Source organism: Rhea americana, unplaced genomic scaffold (genome assembly GCF_003343005.1).
Source record: "Rhea americana isolate MKP2758 unplaced genomic scaffold, rheAme1 scaffold_256, whole genome shotgun sequence".
In the NCBI taxonomy this organism is placed as follows: Eukaryota; Metazoa; Chordata; class Aves; order Rheiformes; family Rheidae; genus Rhea; species Rhea americana.
Genome location: NW_028186375.1, coordinates 441,487 through 461,462, shown reverse-complemented (window position 1 = coordinate 461,462; position 19,976 = coordinate 441,487). Strand labels below are relative to the sequence as shown.

General features: G+C 47.5%; 1 protein-coding gene across 3 annotated transcripts in view; it reads right to left on the bottom strand.

Annotated features, from left to right (window-relative positions):
- Nucleotides 1-327: 327 nt before the first annotated feature.
- The window catches only part of SPRED2 (sprouty related EVH1 domain containing 2), a 47,549-nt gene continuing 27,900 nt past the window's right edge, over nt 328-19,976 (bottom strand). For all 3 annotated transcript variants that reach the window (XM_085307259.1, XM_085307257.1, XM_085307258.1), the window contains 3 exons: nt 19,093-19,157; nt 4,388-4,537; nt 328-3,777 (listed from right to left, as the gene is read on the bottom strand). In XM_085307259.1, coding sequence (XP_085163385.1) covers nt 3,127-3,777; nt 4,388-4,537; nt 19,093-19,157 — 866 coding nt within the window. In that variant the 3' untranslated portion in view covers nt 328-3,126. The remainder of the gene's footprint in view (nt 3,778-4,387; nt 4,538-19,092; nt 19,158-19,976) is intronic.

The window sequence follows — 19,976 nt, the reverse complement described above, 5'->3', positions numbered from 1 at the left end:
TCTCGGCCAGCACTTCTGCAGAACGCGGGCRCAGGTTGCACTTGCCAACTCGGCTTTCATCAGCGCTGCCAGGAGCCCGGAGCGCCGGGACCTCACCGGCGTCCGGCTGCTCCGGACCGGGCTTCTCCGGGCGGGAACGGCGCGGGGACGGCAATGCTGCGGCACGCGCCAGGAGCGCCCGAGCGCCGGGATGCTGGAGCTGGACGTAACCAGCYGCTGCTTCTCCAAAAAAAGAAACCCACCCGCCCGCCCCGGATTTGCCAGGCGGGTTTCGCTTCCCCTCCGCCTTTTCCCCGTCGGCAAATAATGACGTCGACGGCGTCGTTTCGATATGATGTATTTATATTTACATGGTACATTTTTTAAAGCAATAGCTACACTGATCATACATATTAGAAACAATAAAAAAAGAAGTTAAGAACTAAAATGTACATCATACACTTGTATATATATATTTTTTTTTACACGGAGGTAAAAAGGCTTATAAAAATCAATACAACAGGGTTTTAACTTTTAGTATATAGATACAATAATGATGAGGCTTCAGGCACTTTAATTTGTTAATGTGAGCAATAGCTTGAAAAAAATTTCCCACAACAGAAAAAAAAAAAAATTTGGTTAATGTTTTGTTACCACAGATACAAAAATAAAATCTGAATAATTTCTCTCAAATGATTGATGTCAGTATTGCAAAGCTGACTGGGAGACCGCTACACACTGTTCAGCAGCAGTGTGGAAAGTAAGGAGAAATATTTACAGAAAACACCCATTTCTAGCATTGTGCCCTTACACCACTGCCTTCACAAACCAAATAACACACGCAGCAAAATCTACAAGTAATACAAAAACCCCAGAGGAGAAGAAGGAGGAAAAAAAAAAAGAGGGCTTTAAAAATTTTTTTATTTTCAGACATACAGAAAGGCTTGGAGTATGTCTACTTTACTTAAATAAATAGGGGCACTTCAGGACTGGACAAAAAGCTGCAAGATCTTTTTGTAGTGTTGTGCTTTATAGAGAGAAGATCTTACAGATATTTGTTTATATGAAACAACTTTGAGAACAGAAGTAAAAGGAAAAGGTTGTTCCACTATAGTTCTTTTGAGGCTGGCTTGATGTTTACTAGACACCATTGAGAGATTTGTCAACTGCTATTAGGCACAAAATATTTATATTCCATTCGGTAAACCCAGACATATCACCAAGAGTGTAACACTCCATCCCTTTTCCATTAGCATTTCTTTTTTTTTCCCTTCCCAACCAAAAAACCCCCAGTGACTGCTACAAATTAAGCCTACCAAACTCTATGGGGTGTAAGCAYGTTGCATACTTAAATCACGGTTTACTAAAAAGCTGTGATTAACTCTCAGAGGAACTGTCGGGACGTTCCACCGAGAACGATGGCAAGCATTCCTTACACTTATTTGGCGAAAAAAAAAAAAAAAGGAAGAAAAAAGAAAGAAACCCAAAAAACCTCTCTTTTAAGACTGATGTCAATGTGCAATAGAGGGAGGGAAAGGACATGCACCCACTGGCAATTTACTGCAGAAAGAAATTATGGCAGGAACAGCAGTGCCAGCTTGGACAAGCCAATCCCTAGCTGCCTCAAAGGATTCAGATTGTACTATGCTAGTTAGAGCTCACTGCGCTAAATCATTTTTTTTAATAAAAATTATTTGGCTATTCCTTGTAATATATTAGAAAAATACTCTTTTTCCAGCTAATTACAAGCCTTGTACACAAGACGACATGACATTAAAAAAAAGAAAAATTAAAGTATTTTTATCCCGCTGTATGCACCTTAGGCATCCACTTGATAAAGCTGGGTGGTGAACTGGGGAGGGGGAAGCGAGGGCAACACTTTGCTCTGGTTCCTGCGAAGACTCRTGCTTAATCCAACGCGCAGGATCACAGAAACGGTGGTTACACATGCAAGAAGTTGGGACGCACGTAGGCATCTGGAGGACTGGGACTGTAAATCAGGGAATTAAAGTGGTGGTGAACATCCTGGCTTTCCATTTAAAATACCTGCTCAGAAATGCTAAATGTAGCTCCTGCTGCGAATGCGCTACGTTCTCACGCTCGYGTGCTACACACACGACATACATAAACAAACTCTTTTTTCCTGACAACCCACCACTTAATGCAGCATTTCCCCAGAACTGCCAYGGATTATAACAGTGCTCTTGAGGTTGCATTGGTAAATCACTCCTCGCATCATGACGATGTCACCCCTCTACCATCTTAGTGTTTTATTCTCAAATCATTACATGGCTGCCTAATGAAGACGTTCCCCTCTTTTTGGCAGAACTCTGGAGATACAGATTTTTTTTCAATGGTATTTAGGGAAAAACACCCTAAAACTTACGTTTCCCTTTCAAGTAGTGGTCTGAAATGATTACAGGTAAGGAGAACTACCAGGTTCTCAATGGTTACGTGACTACGGTAACTGAGCCCTGCTTTCTGTTTAAGAACAGAGCAATAATTTAAGATGTTTGCTGAAGGAAATGACGATGGACTCTAAGAGAAAAACTGCAGCTTAGGTGGCTATTCTGGCTTGAAAACAGGACAAAAAAAAAGAAAGGGGGGGGAGAAGAAAACCGGTGACAGAAATACTGTGTTGTGGTACAAGTTTGTTACTAGCACGCCTTCTATACACACAGTAACTTGACTGCAAGTTACACTATCTTCCAAGCGCGATTTCGTTCTGCGACACCACCCCGCTTCTAGAGATGCCGAGCTCGCTGACACAGCGATGGTGCTGCTCAAGCAGAGGCAAGACGGACACCACCTGGAGATGTTCTACAATCCACCACCATTGCAAGCAGTTCTTTCCTCAAACTCATTTTAACTGGAAAAAAAATAATAATATAAACATGTACATGACAGTCTGTTTGATTACAGAGTAATAATACAAAAGTCTATGCTGTAGATTAGTTAGTTAGAACACTTGATGAGCAAATCAATGCAGTGTGAGCCCCCGGCGACCAAAGGCAAAGTGATCCAAACCGGTGGTTTCTGGATGCTGTTGGGCACAGTGGCTGCATCAAAGTAAGTGATCTCGATGCTCCCAAACCAACGTGTTCCTTGAACTACAGGAAAAACATAAYGCTTGCAACTCATCCGTAGTCATCCAGCAGCTTTGTGTTTTCCACCACAGCACCTGCACATGACCCCACAGTGGTAACAAGCCCGAAGCGGCAAGTAACAGCACATACATGGAGCGATGAAAGACAAGGCGATAAGGGCCATCCACCGGAGGCAAAACATTTCATCACTGGTGTCACACGAGCAAGGATCCGTATAGTCTCCTTCTGGGTCGGACATACAGTGATAGAGCATAGTGTCCGCGCACCACATACAGCTCACTCGATGGATGCAAGTCTTGACGCGGTCCGGAGCATCCTGGCACTGGCCCCGTTTGTTCTCCTCGTGGTTGAACATGTCCCTGCAGTACACGCAGCGTGATCGCTCGCCATCCTCCTTCCGCCTGGCTTTGAATTTGACAGGTTGAGTCTTTATCACAGCACCCTTGATATCTTCACCCAGGTCAAAGTCTGAGTTGTCTATGTAGGGGTAAGTGTATTCGTGTTTGGAGGCCTCGCTTTTGGCAAAACGTACGTAGGAGTCCATGTCGTCAGGATCAAAGTTCTTTCCTCGCGCTGGGGCATGGCGATAGTCCTCATAGCCGGTCATCCAAATCTTTTCCCGAGGATTGATGCGCACGATCTCCTCATCGTCATCTGGGAAGTTGACGTGCCGATAGGACCGCGGTACTGACTGTGGAAGCGGGGTGGCGGGGGAAAGGAGGGAGAAAACAGACAACCAGTTATTACATTGGAGATATATGACACTTTTTCATCACCTTCTCCTCAGTATTTTTAAAACTGCTTAATAAAAAAGCCAATATTTAACGGTTTTGTCCTTTTTTGTTTGTATTCACTTTATTTTGCTGCGACTAAGAAAACTAGTGAATCAGTGCAACTTCACCGAGTGCCTCACTTTCTGCAGTAGCAGGGTAAAAGTTCTGCTCTTCCCCATATTTCAAYTTTCTGAAAGAAAATGGTCCCAGAGCTATAGTCACCACCCAGGTACAAGGTAGTCACCAATTCCTGGGCACCATCACCAAGCTCCAGTCTTTGGCTCAAGAAGGCATGCGCCTACCACAGAGCTACGACAGCCTGCTGGCAAGTAGTACAAGGTAACATTAAATCCCAGCGTAAACTTTTATTTATTTTTTCAATAACTAGAAGCCTTTTAAAGCTAACAGAGAAGGAGCAGGGGAGGAAGGCAGGGGATCTTCTGAAGGATGTCGTGGGGACAAAGCTTTCACAGCCTGAGCTACGACGGACGCAGCCCTTCCAGTGGTAAGAGCAAAAAGAAAGCTTACTTGTTCGAGATGGTAGTGGTCAGAGCTATAATGGTCGTGAAGGTGGCTACGAGTGCAAATTCTTCGATGTTCGCAGGATGTCGGAGAAGCCAGCGTTCGCACAGGCTGTTCCCTTTTCTGGGAGGAGTTCGAGGAACTATCTGTAGCATACTGTTTTCAATGGAAAGGGGAAAAAAAATTGTCACACCTGCAGCTGTTATCGCACACGGCGTTAAAAGAGATGTTTTGCCACTCACTGACTTCGCACACACCTGCAATATTGGCAAYACCTCAGAGCAAGCAGCTTCGTAAAGCTTCCCATAAAATTCTTGAAAGAGGCAGATCTGTTGCCAGGCCATAAAAACCGTTGCCACACACATGGAAAAATAAAATACGGCATAGCTAGCCAGTGACATATGCGCTCACACCACTTGCATTCGCCTGGCACGGTATTTGCTGTCCTGGGCACTGCAGGCAGGCGARCGTTCACACTGGATGCTACATCCAAACAGCGAAGTTAAACTCCTTAAAATGATGCAATCATGTCAGCCGTGCGGGCACGCTCAGGCAGAATCCACTAGTCACCCAGGCTGAAAAAACTCTGCTAATTTTATTAACCTGCAGGCGTCCCACTAAGTCAAAAAYGTCTTCTCATGCTCTTCTCCAAACACTCGCTGAATTCCAATTCATCACAAGCTACTTAAACATCCAACTTTCCTTTAAAGCTTACTTTTTTTTTCTTCTTGCTTGGTCACTAATCTCTAACGTGCAATGTGTGTTACTTCTTGTCTTGTTATACATTCCTAGCTCACAGTCCTTATTTTCTTCAGGCGATTTAGTTATGTCATTACCCAAAAACAATCGCAAAAGGGTGAAATATCATGTAATAATATGCCACTGCCAGTACCTGCAGCCTCAAAATATATTTATTYCCCTTATTAGAATATTACTTTTACCCGAAAAACTTTCTCTCCTTGTCAAGAATGCAGTCTATAAGTATTATTTTCCAGTGAATTGCACCAGACAYGTCTTTTACCCCAAGAATGCAAGAGCTTTGCACGACTCCATCCAAAGGGAAGCACACCTCAACACCTTACAACCCGAAACACACGGCACTCAAAAGCGCTCAACTCCCACCTTATTTTGTCAAAAGCACATTTGCAGGATGATGTGAGATCAGGCTGGGTTAGCTGAAGAGCACAAGYGGCAGGATGACTGCAAACAGACTTTCCATGCATGCGTTTTCTCTGACCAAGGCTAAGCACTCAAGAAGCAGAACACCTCTTAAGACAGACGTGAACGCCACCGACGAAGTGTAAATGGCACTGGCATTYGGACCTTTGGGTTTCACCAACCCAGCCTTCATAACTTGTTAGACATAAGCATTTCACATCCTGAGTTTAAACACTTTTCAACTAACCCTTGTGCCTGTAACTTCAGTTCTTACAGTATCTAGCACATTTTGGGAACATTTCAAAATAAAAGTGCAGTATTTCTGCAAGAGGTAATTGGCAGAAGTGGCTGCAGCGATTTTCRTCTTGCTCGATCCTGAGGTGCACAGCTTGCTTCCCCACCTCGCTCTCCTCCAGACCCGGCAGGGCGACCAAGCCCTYTCCCCCACGTGCGTCGGCACAGCTACGAAACCTGTTTGCAGCATACCAGAGAGGCTGCAGCCCGGGCCTCCGCTTTAACCTTATTAAAAATGGCTTCATTTACACATTCAATGTCCTCAGATTAGCRGGGCGCCTTGCCAACACAAACACTTCTGCGAGCGCCCAGGAAGGCAGAAGGAAAGCTGTCCAAGACCAGGTCTCTGTTTGCTCTGCTGTAAACTAGTTAAMGCTGCCTCCTGGTCCATAACGCTAAAAGCAACTGGTTGAAAAATCAAGTCTCTGCGGGGACACCTYGCTGACTGAGAGCTGAGACGAGCACGGCTATTTCCCAGCAGGGTTCATCATCAAAGCTTCAAGCTTCTGTAGGAGACAACAGATGGCTYGCACTGCATGGGAATGAGTGGTTGAAAGACTGGAATAGAAAAGGATGGAAACGCCCCCTCTTTCCAAACAGCAAGTTACCACCGGATCCCCCGGACCTACACCTCTGGTGGGCAACCTATGCAGAAATGATCTGTGCAGAGGGTGAACAGGGAGGCGACAAGGTTTTCTGATGCGACCGAGTTATTCACAGCAGGAATAAATGAAAGCTGGCCCTAAAATTTGCTCAAGAAYCTCATGATGCTGCGGAAATGGATGGTAAAATAATAATAATAATAAYCAGCACAGTATGAAGTGAGGCAAGAGAGGAAAGCACCTYGATCTGACTCCTACAGYGATACACTCTGAGGCAGCTGCGGCAGATCAGGGCAGCAGCAGCACCCCAGAGACCACCACCAAGGCACGGCACACCCCCGCGGTGCACCTCCGATCCCGACCACCGTCCGCACTTCTGTCCCCCTCTGCCCCGTCTCGGTGAGGACATTTCCACCGCGGCACAGCCCGCGGAGCAAGGGCCGGGACAACGAAAGGCACGCGGTGGCTTCTGGATGACTAAGCAGTCCGGGTCTCTCCAACCTGGGAAAGGGGTGATGGACGGGAGCAAAGAGAGGGAACCTACGGAGTCGGCAGAGCTGCGGGAATGTAGGAAGCGGTAATTCACGGTCCTTCAGAGCACAAGGACGCGGGGCGTTCAGCGAAGCGGGCTCAGAGGAGGTTCAAACAAACAGCAGGAAGCACTTTTGACAGAGCCCATGGTTAAAACATGGTTCAGAAAGCCGTACAGAAGTGCTCGGAAGAAAATAAGTGGCCGACGATCAAAGGCGCGATGCTCGGTCCCGGAAAAAGAGTCCTGTTCACAGCCCCGCAGAACGGTTGAGGTTGGAAGGGACCTCTGGAGATCACCCAGTCCAACCTCCCCGCTCAAGCAGGGTCACCTAGAGCACGTTAGACAGGGTTGCATCTCCCACACGACTATACAAAAATAATCCCCAAGTACCTCCGCAACGCCAACCCATAGGCTGCACCTGAGCCGGGATTTTCTACCCCCGGGGAGGACGGCGGTGCAGGGAGCCGTGGGAGGCTCGCTGCAGACCCCGCGAGTGCGGTACGCTCACCTGTGGGACTAAATCGAGAGCAAATATGGGCTCACGGGCAAGGCTGTGCTTCACTGGCGGGGAAAAATGTTCCAAACCACCACCCGTTGCAGAAGTACCGTCTTGCTATAACATTCCCAGATTTTTTGAGKAGAAACTACTTCAAACATGCCCAGTAGCCAGAAGAAGGAAACGAACCCAAACCTGAGGTTGCTGCAACAGCAAGTCCGCTACTGAAACCCGGTTTCAATATTAAATTGAGAATTTTGCCTGGCACATGCCTGAGCTTTTTCATTGCTACAGTGCTCACACAGTCTTGTGATTTCACTGCTGGGATAACAGAATCGTGAAACATGATCATTTTTTATAAAACCCATGCTACACATTTCCTTTTGCAAGTGAGCTATACATATCTAAGAGAGCACCTGTGCCGCTTTGAAAAAAAGCACTGCGTTTTGACACGCAAATGATTGCACTGTGACCATTAAAAAAAAAAAAAGTATCTCTCTTTCTTCCTCAGATTTTAAGAAGCGGCTCATAAAATTAGAAAACAAACAAACAAGCAAACTAGTCATTAGTACAGAAGATTACGTTAATCATTTACTGCAGTTTACCTCTCGTGGAAACGGATTTGCCACACCCGGACGGCTGCCTGATCGGGCGCCGAAGCCACGTTCTGAGATAAGCGTCGAGCACAGAAGCAGACGTGGAGAAGAAACCTTCGCCTGCCCCTCTTTCCCGGCGACTAACCTGGCCCCACCGCCCTGCCTCTGAGCGGSGGGGCTTCGCAAAGCTGGTCTCACCCGCACCGCGGCGCAGCACCCGGGGTGGCTACGAAACCCACGGGGAGCTCGTCCGGCGAGGACGAAGCAAGGCGCTCGGCGCGGAGCAGCCCGAGGGAAACGGCGGGGCTTGTGGCCCCCAGCCGGCTACAGCCTCGGGAAGTCTGCCATCAAGARAAACTGTGGGTCAAACAGGACGAGAACATTATTTCTTTTTTTCTCTCTCTTTCCCCCCCCCCCCTTTGGGATTTTGACGGTCGCACAAGGTGGGGAGGGAATAAAAGCATCGCGACGTTGAACAAGTCGTTTCACAAGTAATTGCCCTAACAGTAATCTAAAAGCTATGTTACTGTGGCCTTTCCGAAGGGCAAAGAAACTTCCACATTTGCAAAGAAATCGGTATAAAGTAAGAATCTCCCAGAAATCCCTCAGCTTCCTCTTGTAAGCACAAGTCTTCTCCTCCCCCCTYCAACTTTATTCTTTTTTAAGCCTAAAGACACACGTACCAGCACTTCTGCATTTCATGGAAATGGCAAGGGCAAAATTCCCAGCGTTTGTGTCAAAACACCTATTTCTCTGTTCAAGGAAATTAAAAAGGGAAACAGTTCACATTTTCACACTACCTCTAAGTATGCCCTGTATATTCAGGATAGCCCATTTGTCAAGGCCAGGTCATTTAAATATTGAAAGAAAAAAAATTCGTAGTGGAAAACCTTCATGACTTTAGACTTCTGTCTCCTGAACACAAGCTTTTAACTTGTCATTAAAAAATGAATCCATGAAAGAAAATGTTTTTGTCAGATTTGCCTGTTCTATGCCACTCAGAACCATCTTTACTACAGACAGTAATTTTCTTTAGGAAAGCAGCTTCCACAGACGCTRGAGACGCTTCGGCTCTGTCGTCCACTGAGGGCCACCAGAGCTGAATCCAGTTCCAGTCCCTAACAGAAAGCCTACAGAAAAGTTTCACGTTTGATCGTATTCCAGTCCAGTTCAAAGACAGGCTGGCTGTACACAGCTCTGACAATAAGCACGGATTCAGATTTTCTAAGACCAGAAGAGGGCTGTAATTTCTCAAACGTTTGGACTGCTTCCTAGTCCCCATTTACACAAATATACCCAAATGAAGTGCAGAAGGCAAGCTAGTTTCCCTGCTATCTTAATTATTATTATTATTATTTTGATTTTTGTGGTTGTAACACACAGTGCCAGAAATATTCTGGTGGCCTCGCTGCCTTAAGTCAGCACAACTTAGGCAACGTTTGCAAGGACTCTGTGCACGAGATCATCGCTACTGAACTCACGTGAAACCTGCTTCAGGCATTACCGGTCAATTCTACGTGTGCCACAGACGTGACTTAATGACTCACTTGGAGCAGTAAGAAGAATACATGAGAATCAGACACGGGTAAATGCTGTGGCAAGCAGATGGATGTGCTAAGGAGGAAACCTCCGTTGAGCTCTGCTGCATATYGTAATAGTCTTAACTAATCGCCTGTGATCCAAGGCATCAGACATCTCCGCAACAGCAGGCAAAACCAAAAACACCTGCGAGTCAAAGCAGAGCAGTAGCAAGATGGTCTCCCGTCATGGACTTGCCAGAGACCAGAAGCTGTGAAGGTGTCCACCTGGCATTTTCTTCCCTTCCCTACCTTGCCTTTATTTCACCACTGGCTCAAAGCAAGAAGAAGTCTTTGCATCAGGTGCTTATATGAGAAAAGCACACCACCACACAGGAACCCCCTCCAAGACTACCAGCCCCAGGTGCTCCTCATCATMGCCCGGTTGGATTTCTCCATGCTGGGATGAACATGATGGCCYCAGCGGGAATGCAGACCTTGCTACATACCTGCAGTCTCCATCCAGATGTCGGCAAGCAAAACTTCTGGCAGTACCAGGCAAAGCAATGTGCAAAATTTGGGAGGTTTCCAGAGGGGAAGAAGCACACCAGGTCCTATTTAAATCCTGGGTCTTTGACATGCTTCTGGTCAGCAGAGCTACAGTCAGTTAGCCAAGTGCCAGYTCTTAATCCTAAGGTGTTAACAGGTAACTTAGCACACCTCGCGCTTCCGAGAAGCTTTTCTCGATATGGACACTAGGAAATGAAGGAATGAAGCTCTGCCTGGGGTGTTAAACGCTGCRCGTGCCGAGAGGACGGCGGGAGCTCGGGCTGCTTCTCGGCGCAGACGGGAACAGATGGCTCCACATTACCCACTCCTGAACCTCAGCGCTGCTACACAGATATTTCCAAGCAGGGGGAAATAAGATTAGGGGGGGAAAAAAAGCGCTAACAAAAACTAGATTAGCTGAGCTGAAAGAATTTGTGCAGCTAATCCATCATTAATATCTTTGCTGTGTACAAATTAAACTCTTTAGCCTCTAAATTCAGGGGCACGCTCCTCATGTATAATACACTTCATTACAGATAGAAGGACAAAAACAGTTAAACGTAGACTTCCCACAGCAGGCTGGTATGATATTTTAAGAATCAGTTAGGGGTCATTTATTCACACTGTTCTGACGGTCCACACTATTTTCGCTGGAATCCAGCACCAAAATAGAAGTCAACAGCTGATGCAAACTTTTAGCATACCCTCTTTACAGGCACTGCAAATATGTCAGGCTTTGCTTAAAAATGCAATGGTGCTTATTTATTTCGGGCTTTCTTTTCTGCAGATAGAGCCAGAGATGGATGAGGGAACGGCTTGCTACGATCGCTTCTGATGTAACTTTTGGAAAAATCTTTGCAAGATTTTGAGAGCAGAGTCCTGGCAAAGCACACTAAGGAGGAGAGGGCAGGGGAACGGGGGTATCGGAGTGCAGCCGACCACGCGCGGCGCCGCTCGGCACGCGTCCCTCTGGAGCTCCCCGCGCTCTTGCGTCCTGCCGAGCGGTTCTGCTCCGCTCCCGCCACGAGCCGCCGCGCGCCGGGTCCACCTTYGCCCCGCGCTTCTGGGTCAGCCCTGCCGCCGCGACGCAGACGCCTCGTCTCCCCGCTGGAAGCCACCCCGGGGGGCCCAGCGCCGTGCCCCCCTGCCAGAGCCCGCTGCGCAGCCCCGCTCCGCGCCGCGGGGCGATCCCCTGATCCCCCCGCGCCGCGGGGCGCCCCAGCCCGCCCCGGCGCTGTCGGCCGCACGCCCGGAAAGGTCTTCTGCTGCCCTCCAGGGCAAACGCTGCCTAATACCCGCTGCCTCTTTTCCAGGTTAGAGCATCGCAGCCCCAGCGCAGCGCGGCCGCGGAAGCGCGCCCAGCGCCCGCCTCCACCTGCGCTGGTGCAGGTGCCTTCGCGTCCCCATCTAAGGGCAAATCCGGCTCCTGCTCTTCTACTAGCCAAAAATTTTAGCTAGCCAGAGACCCGCTAGTCGCCCCGGGGGCAACAGCTCCTGCAGGCAGGGCACATTGGACACTTTGCTCTGAAAAAGGTGTTTTGACACCCTTTTTAGCCCAGACGTCTCCGGTAATCGAGTATTACCAGAAAGYAGGCGTTGGGTAGTTTGGAGAAGACCTGAATAAACACCAGGCTGGTTATACACAACCAAAAGTACTGAGGATGGTATAAAACCAAAAGAGCTGGCCACCATAAGATGCCACCATGTCGTTTAGTCATTTAAGCACAGGGAGAGGGGGGATTAGCTGTTAAAAACAGAGTAAACAACAACCACAAAAAACCCACTAACAAAATTGCCTTTTAACAGCTGGAGCAAGAGGAARGGGGCAAATCGAACATAAAACAACACCAAGCCGGCGCACAAATCGCAACCCTTACAAGTTCTGGCAAGYCACAGCTCCAAGGAAACTTCCATCGTAGCAGAAGATCGTATTTCAGTTTCCTGCAGGATATATCCCAATGCCGCTGCAGCACCGAACGTGTTTGTAGGTGGGAAGGGGATAAAGCCAGAAAAGACACTATAAAAACGGTCTTTAGAGAAAGGATTGTGACAAGAGAAATTGCTTGCTCCCGGCAAGGCAGTTCGACACATCCAAATCACTGCTATAATTAGCTACGCAGGAACTATGTGATGGTAAGACCCAAAAGAGCGCAATCTAGATATTACCTGCTTAATAATTTGTTACYGAATTACAGCTGCTCTTTGCCTTTCTTCACACGCACCCCAAACGACACAAGCTCTCCGTAGGCTGTTATTCGCAGGAAAGGGCTATTTCCCTGATTTGGACTACTGCAGCACAAAATCTCGTCGTTTCTTTTGGGTCTAGCCAGTGTTGTAAAGCAAACATTTTTTGTCCCCTCCGCAAAGTGCAGAGGGCTGTTTGTGAGTAAATACCGCTGAAGCATTGCTTTGGCGGTCCTGTCTTTGCGAAGGACTCAGAAATTCAAAGACTGCACGCAGTAAAACAGGCAAATACAGTTTGGGGTTTTTTTTAAAAAAAGAAGGTGTTCTTGTTTCAAAGCCCTAAACTGAAATAGCGCCAAAGCAAYCGAAGCTTTCTGTGCATTTGGGAATTGCGTTAAACTGCATATTCCTGCTCGCCTGGAACAAAAGCCTGCTTTACCCACCAGAAATGAATCTGAAAGCAGAAAATAAATTGTACAAGACCTCTGTTCCTCCCTCCTGTTTTTGCAAGAAAGCAAATAAAGCTTAATTTCTACCCCCTGGTTATCTCTGCTATCAGTTCATCTTAGTTCTTCAGGTCATTTACATCTCATGAATCTGTAATATATGTAGCAATAAACAAATTTGAAGTAATGTGTATATTCACAACTTTCACACCACAGTAATCTTCATAATTTATTCTGTCCACACAGCAAGCTGCGAGTGAATAAGGACAATTTATAGGCTGAAGTAGATCGTAATTATCCCTTCAATTTTGAAGAATTGAAGAAAATAGCAACTATCATCCCAGATCACACCAATCATACCTCTGTCTCAGCAACAACCTCATTCGATGGAAAGTATAGCTTGCTTGCATTGGCAGAAATGGCAAAAAAATAAACAGCTTAATTTCTGACGTAACCTAAAAGAAATAGGAGCTTCCAAAGGAAGAGAAGAAACTCAACGCTGTTAAAAACRTGACAACCACAGAACAACTTTCCAATCAACTTTCCCTACTGAAAGATCTCTGTGCGTTGTTAACCAATCCCACTGACTGACATAGGTTTGTTATGGGCAAAGTCAACCTGAAGAAAATTGAGATAAAAAGGATTTAAAAAAATCTAGTTTTAAAATGGCTGGATATTCAGGGCCTTTTCCCTCTTCTGCTGCCATCTCCCTACGCTTCTGCCCTGGTAGGAAAGCAGGAAGAATCTATCTGACAAATATTCCAGCTGATACACACTATTATATATGATGAAGGAAAAAAAAAMMCAAAYAAAACCCCAACCTACRGATAAACCAATTATTTTAGACTCAACAACTACCTTAGCAGTCAGTCTGCTGGAACAGATCAAGGCRGACTTTCTCGTGCTGAAGCGTGAGGACCGAAAGCGGTGTTAAGACAAAACGAACGTTTGCTACGGTTGCGTTGCACGGCCCGTTCAAGGGTAGGACTTTGATGAGCAYGCTGCTACGTACCGCTTGGGACACCAGCTACAACCAACGAGAATAATCCTTCGCTCAGCTCATTTCTTCTCACTTAAGCCAGAGCAGTTTTTTTTTGCAGGGAAGAGATCTGAGCCTGGTGGTACATGTATATTTTTTTGCCTTCTTGGCAAATATATATATATATATATATTTTTTTTTTTAAAAAAAAAAATCTGAGTGAGACTAGCTACGTAGGATGCAAGCCCCAAAACTGAACGTCAGAGAACGGGGCTGGGAGCAATGAACCCTTTCGCCATGCCTGCACAGCCCAGCTGCCTATCGAGCAGCAACAGGTAACATCATCTGGTCCTACTGCTGCGGCCATTCCCCCATCTCCTTACGCCTGCTCAGTCCCCGCACGCACCTCAGGTTTTGTGCCCTAAGTCTTGTGACCGACTGCTTCTCGGCTCTCAGTGCCACCAGTTTTCGTGGAGGGGTCAGATGAGAGATGCTCTAACTCTACACAGAGCTTGCAAGAACTTGCAAACATATTCCAAATACATATCCAATTTGAAATATATTCCAAATTGGACTGGGTTTCTACATCTCTACTTTAAAGAGCTGCAGCCGTTCTTTAAAAGAACCATCTGAATGTGAAATGGCCAAGCCAGTAAGAAAAGTTAGATTTAGTGTTTATCTAACTAACATAAATCTTATAAATTTTAATAGTGAGGCTGTAACACACTTGAGGCCCACATGGGAGATGAAAGTAGGGAAAAGGTTTCGTGGCAAGGCAGCGGGGAGAAATCTGGTCTTTTAATTATGAAACCATAAGAGATGCAAGGAAGAGTGCAACATTAACATCTGCTGCAATCTGCACGGCTAGAGCAGACAGCAGGCAACTGTCCCCAACTCCTGAAGGTCTGTCAGCAGCCTCCAAGCACACGGCAACCTTGCATGAGCATGCGTTCGTGTCGAGGAAAAGGCAGGAGGGGCGAAGGATCGCCCCAAGCACACAACACGGTGGTGAAAACGCCCATCCGACGCGTCCCGTTGCAAGCCAGGTGTAAATCCTACCGCAAGGACTCTGGTTTCCCAGAAGAGCAAGATGCATGTAGAAGAAAAAAGGCGGTGCCGGCAGTGGCAAGATCGGTCCGCGACACTTTAGTGAAGTAGGGGCGTATTTTCCTCATCTTAGAGATTGGAAAATTAGTATATRTATATTTTAAATTACTATTAACTATGTGAAACGACTGTCATTATAATGTGTGTTAAACTCAGTAAGGCTGGGGKTTTTTTTTGTTTTCTCCCTCACATTACTGCTGAGCCAAAAGGGTACTGCAGTCACCTCTACGTTCACAAAACAGGACTGACATGGAAGTTGTTGCTCTTCCTGCCAGCCTCTTTTCTTCAGCACTAAAGCAGGCACAAGATTGCAGATTCATCCGAAAAACACATGAGCAACATTTCAGCTGAACTGTCATGAGATTTCAACAAGAACATCTCCGCTTTTTCGGTGGCTTGCTACGAGAGACCACTGCAGGCACTCTGCAGGCTCTGGAGGACACAGACCTCTCTTTCCTTGGACTCAATTCATGTTTTTCATTTCATGGTCACATGGGATTATTATCTGTAATTGAAAGTAAAAGTGGAGATAAAGAGAAAATTCTGCACAAGAACTCAATTATATGGCAAATTCTGTGGCTGAGGAACTACAGAATATATTTGGTCCTTATTAAACATTATTTCTGAAACGACCGTTAATTAAAGAAGGCTGAAGATGCAGGCCAGATTGATGAAGACAAACAGAGCAATCTCAGACCGCTGCAAAGACAATGTTTCCCTCAGTGGAGACAGAACGGATGGCTAGTCTTACTCAGATTGCATCTCTTGAGAGGACGATTTATAATGTACAAGACAGGAGAAATTTATTTGCTAACATATGGAAAACATTTATGGGCTCTACTGAGGATCTAGAATTAAAGAAACACAACTACATATTGTTAAAACTTCTAAATGGAGATTTTATTTTAGAAATAAGTGTGTTTTCCCTGAAGTCACTGACATTTACTTCTATATACTTTTGTTTTCTCCTCTATTAGGTACAGTTTTCCGAACAGAGGTTTGTGTCAATTTGTTTGGTAACTGCAGGCCTACTTCACGGAAAAGGTATTAGATGGCAAAGTCCTGGTCTGGAAGATACAACCTACRCTCCCGAATGAGAGCCACGAGCGCGTGCTGGAGCGAGAGGCGGGGTACCGCTACCTAGATGAGTTTGTCGGCACCGTGGAGGCGCRGGCACCGACACCGGCAGTGCTTCCCAAGAAACGCTAGCGCAGCCCCGGCTGCGGATAACTCACCCCCTTTGGAAAAAAAAAAAAAATCCCGTTGCATGAAAACAAGCTGCATTAACCCGCGCAAGATCAGCGGCAGGAAAATGGGACGGAGAAGCTGGGGCAGAAGGAGGTGTGACGTTACACAGACGGCCGGAGCGCCCTACGGAGCGGCTGAGCCGGCAAGGGGACGTCCCGCCGCTCCTCCACCGTTCCCCCGCGCTCCCCCAAACTCCGTCCCGCTTCTGGCCGAGAGGGTTTTGCTCGCCGCCTGCGCAGGCGACCAYGCTCCTTCCCAGCGGGGCCGCAGAGCCGGCCCGGCCCCGGGGCGCTCGGGAGAGACCCGGAAGGGGCGCGAGGGCAGGACGCGGGCGTCCGGGCCCGTTTCGGCAGCCGTGGCCTCACGCCTTTTCCGCTTGTCCCCCGTAACTCAGGGCCTGAGGGACAGCCCTGGCTTCGGGGCAAAAAACCAAATAACCTGCGCTGCCRCTGGATCCCGAGGGAGGGCTGCATTCTCGGCTATAAACTACAAAACAGATAACACGCGAGTTATATGCACAAAAATAAGCCAGAAGTCATCACCTAACAAGACCAGGGATAGCACAAAACCCGCTTCAGTTGATAACCAACAGGAATATTACAGCCAGAACTTCAGTGCAGCAAGGATATTTTGTTAAGCTGATGCCTCGGTGCCAATGCCAATACAGACGCCTGCTATAAAGCTGAGCAACAAATACGGAGTCTGGAACTGCTGCGGTTGAAGCGACTGAAATATCTTCAAGGAGAGGCAGGACCCYGGAGCACGTATTTGAGACGGCAGCGCAGCGGCAGCAGCTGAGATTTTCAGAGACGCGGAAAGGGCCGAGCAAATGACTCAATCCTGCAGATGCTTCTGAAAATTCGGCTGCACGCAGTTCAGCTTATCCGTGCACGTGTGGGAGAGGGGGAGGACTGCAAAGATGTTAACAGCTACTTGACGAAATAAAAAGAGCAAACGTATTTGTTCTTTAAAGCAAGCRCAAAAATATCTCCGGAGTCTATTGCTGTGGCTGGGGAAGGATATACAGGCGAGTTTAGAAGTGGTGGTAGCAGAGGCTGCATGCAAGGGTGACTAAATGGACTACTATACACAAATGAAGGACTGGTATAAAAAAAAAAAAAAAAAAAAAGAAGTACATGAAAGAATAAAACTGAAGAGGAAAAAAAAATCACATCTCTATCAATCTTTTTCATTTTAAACCCCTCCACGCTACAGTGTGTTATTTTTGGCTTCAGAAGATTTCAAACTCCACCATCATACACCAGGATTCCCAGATAAATGGATAGTCAAGAACTTCAAAGAGCTTAAAGGCTGTAATGAAAGCCAAGACTTCATCCTAAGAAAACAGAGAAGAAAGATTGGGGGAAAAAAGACGGTCCTGAAACCAGAGGTCTGATTTTTGGAGTGCTCCAACACACCCACCCCCGACCTGACAGCTTGGCCAACACCAYCACACGAACCACCACCACCGGGTAAGCGCCTCTCACACACCATCCAAAATCAGGCCCAGGAACACCCAAAAGCCACCCGTAAYGACAAAAAACCCCAAACCCCTCAGCCTGAAGCACAGCCACCTGCCGCTGGCGAGAGACTTGGCCATGTCCTTGCAACCTTGTTTTGATCAACGCCGGACCACGGAAAGCGAGTTTGTGGAGAAACACACGAGCATGCCCAGCTCCCTGCATGTCAACTGGTTTGAGCAGAGTAAAAATATCCCTTCCTATTTCCGTATTTCCCTTCAAGTGGCTATTTTCATTGCTGCAGCGCTGACTATTTCCGTGCCTAGCCCCACCGGAGCTGGCACGCGCCGGGATGGACACGGCACGTTTCGCCAGACTCCTTTCGCACGGGCGCAGAGCAGCCGTGCGGCAGCACCTCCACTCCCAGCAGAGCGCCGGGACGCCTGCGACTTTGGGGACAAAACCACACGGAACGGCCAACCGCTCCAGCTCCAGCGGGGCCTCCCCTGCGGCCCCYGTCCCGTCCCGTCCCGTCCCTGTAAATCACTGCTGGCAGGTAGTTGGGAAGCAGCTGCTAATGATAGTTTAGCTCTGGAGCACAGGAAATCACCTTTTAACCCGGCCTGCTGTTGTTTGTCTCCGCGAGCCGCGACAAAGGAACAGATGCGAACAACACGCCGACTGCCGGCAGCAGCGGCTGGAAGCGCGCCGGAAACCTGCCCGGACCCCCGCCCCGCCGCTCAGGTTCCCTCCCTCCACCCCCGCACCCCTCCCCGGGGGGAAAAAAAAAAAACACCTTTTAACTTCTTGTGGTCCTTCCCCGCGCCCCTTTTCAAATTGAAATTTGCATCCAGCTCAATTGCATAATTTTCCTGCTCGTGGAATAGCCGAGATCGGACTGCAGTCGCAGCTTTTTTGCTTGCTTGCTTTGAAAACGTACTTCTGTCTCTGAAAAGCTCCCAAACGCGTTTTAGACGTTACCACAAGCTAAATATGAGCAGCTTGCTGCTACCTGAGCTGCTGCTGGGTAGGTAGGCTGCACGCGAGGCTGAGCTCCTCCGGCTGAAAAACACTTGTTTGAACGCCCTATGCTCACGAGTCTAACGAAACACCTTTCAGGTTGACTTCTGGTGCTACCACAAAGGCAACTCCTCAGCGTTTTACTTCCCTGAGCATGCGCCTGGGAAGCGCTCACCGACTCTARTTTGGGGGAAGCTGCTTAAGGCGGGAAGGAGAGAAAGAAAGGGGCGTAAATACCACTCGGACCAGGCTGWGTTAAACGTCAGGGGTACCATTTGCTCAGGTCTAGCCCTGAGAACATCTGCTCTGCTCTCTCGTGCTTCTCACAGGACAACGGGAAGCCAAGAGAAACCCAACGCTCTTGCTATTGGTAAAAGGCAGGCAAAAGTTTACCTTCTGCAGAGGATATACTTGCATTAAATAAAACACACCCCTTGACCAAACACGATTACGGCCCGAAGCCAACTCTGAGCAAAGCTGGCCCTGGTGTAAAGGAGAAGGACGTCACGTGAACTGTACTTACTGTGAAGACATCGTCATCGCCCACCTCCGCCTCGTTGTGAAGTGTTGACGAGGAAGTAGTAGATCCTAGAAAGAAACAGCCTTTTTAAAAACATGAAACTTCTCTGCAACCTTTCTTTTTTTGTCGTCGCTCCGTTAGGCTGGTTAACGTTCGTATCCTGACCGCCTCCGTGTGTCCCGAACAGCCACCTTCCCCGCCTCAGCTCGGCAGCGGCCCTGAGGAGCGCTGAGGGAGAGGCGCAGGTTAACGGAGGAAAAACCTCTACGGCTAGCAGCCCTGGAAAGGTAAAATCTGAAAGTGTTTCTTGACGTGCCGCTGCACGGCTGCCAATGCTAATTAACCAAGTTAAAAACAGCAATTAACGTTTCCAATTACAGAACRCTTCCACTTCTGAAGAATGGCAAAGCCACGTGCTAATCAGCGTTCGAGACCAGCTCCTCAGCTGTCAAGAAATGGTACGTGAGTTATTCTTCACTCGAAGCTGAAGTTCCTCAGAATTAGGAGGAAAAAATGACTTTTCACTTAAAAATAAAGCTCCCTTCAAGAGGGAACGGTTAGGTTGTTTTTTCTTCGTGTAATTTAGGAAGTAAGTAAATATTCTAAAGGTCTTCTCTCTTATTAGCTATCCAGAGAACCATCTTTCCCCGTGTAAGCAAAGCATCTGAAAGGAGCCGAAATATGTAAAACCATAAACAAGAGTGAAATACCGAGCTGCAGCTCTGCTCAACTACACGGCAGCCGTCCGGAAAAGCGGGAAACTGTGTCCAGACACCCTCCCGCCAACCTTCTGCAGCGCTTTATTTTTTCAATAGCAGGACATTGAAACCTGCTTCTCCCCGTCTGCTGTACCAGCTTGAGAAGGAAAACGGGGGGGGGGGGGGGGG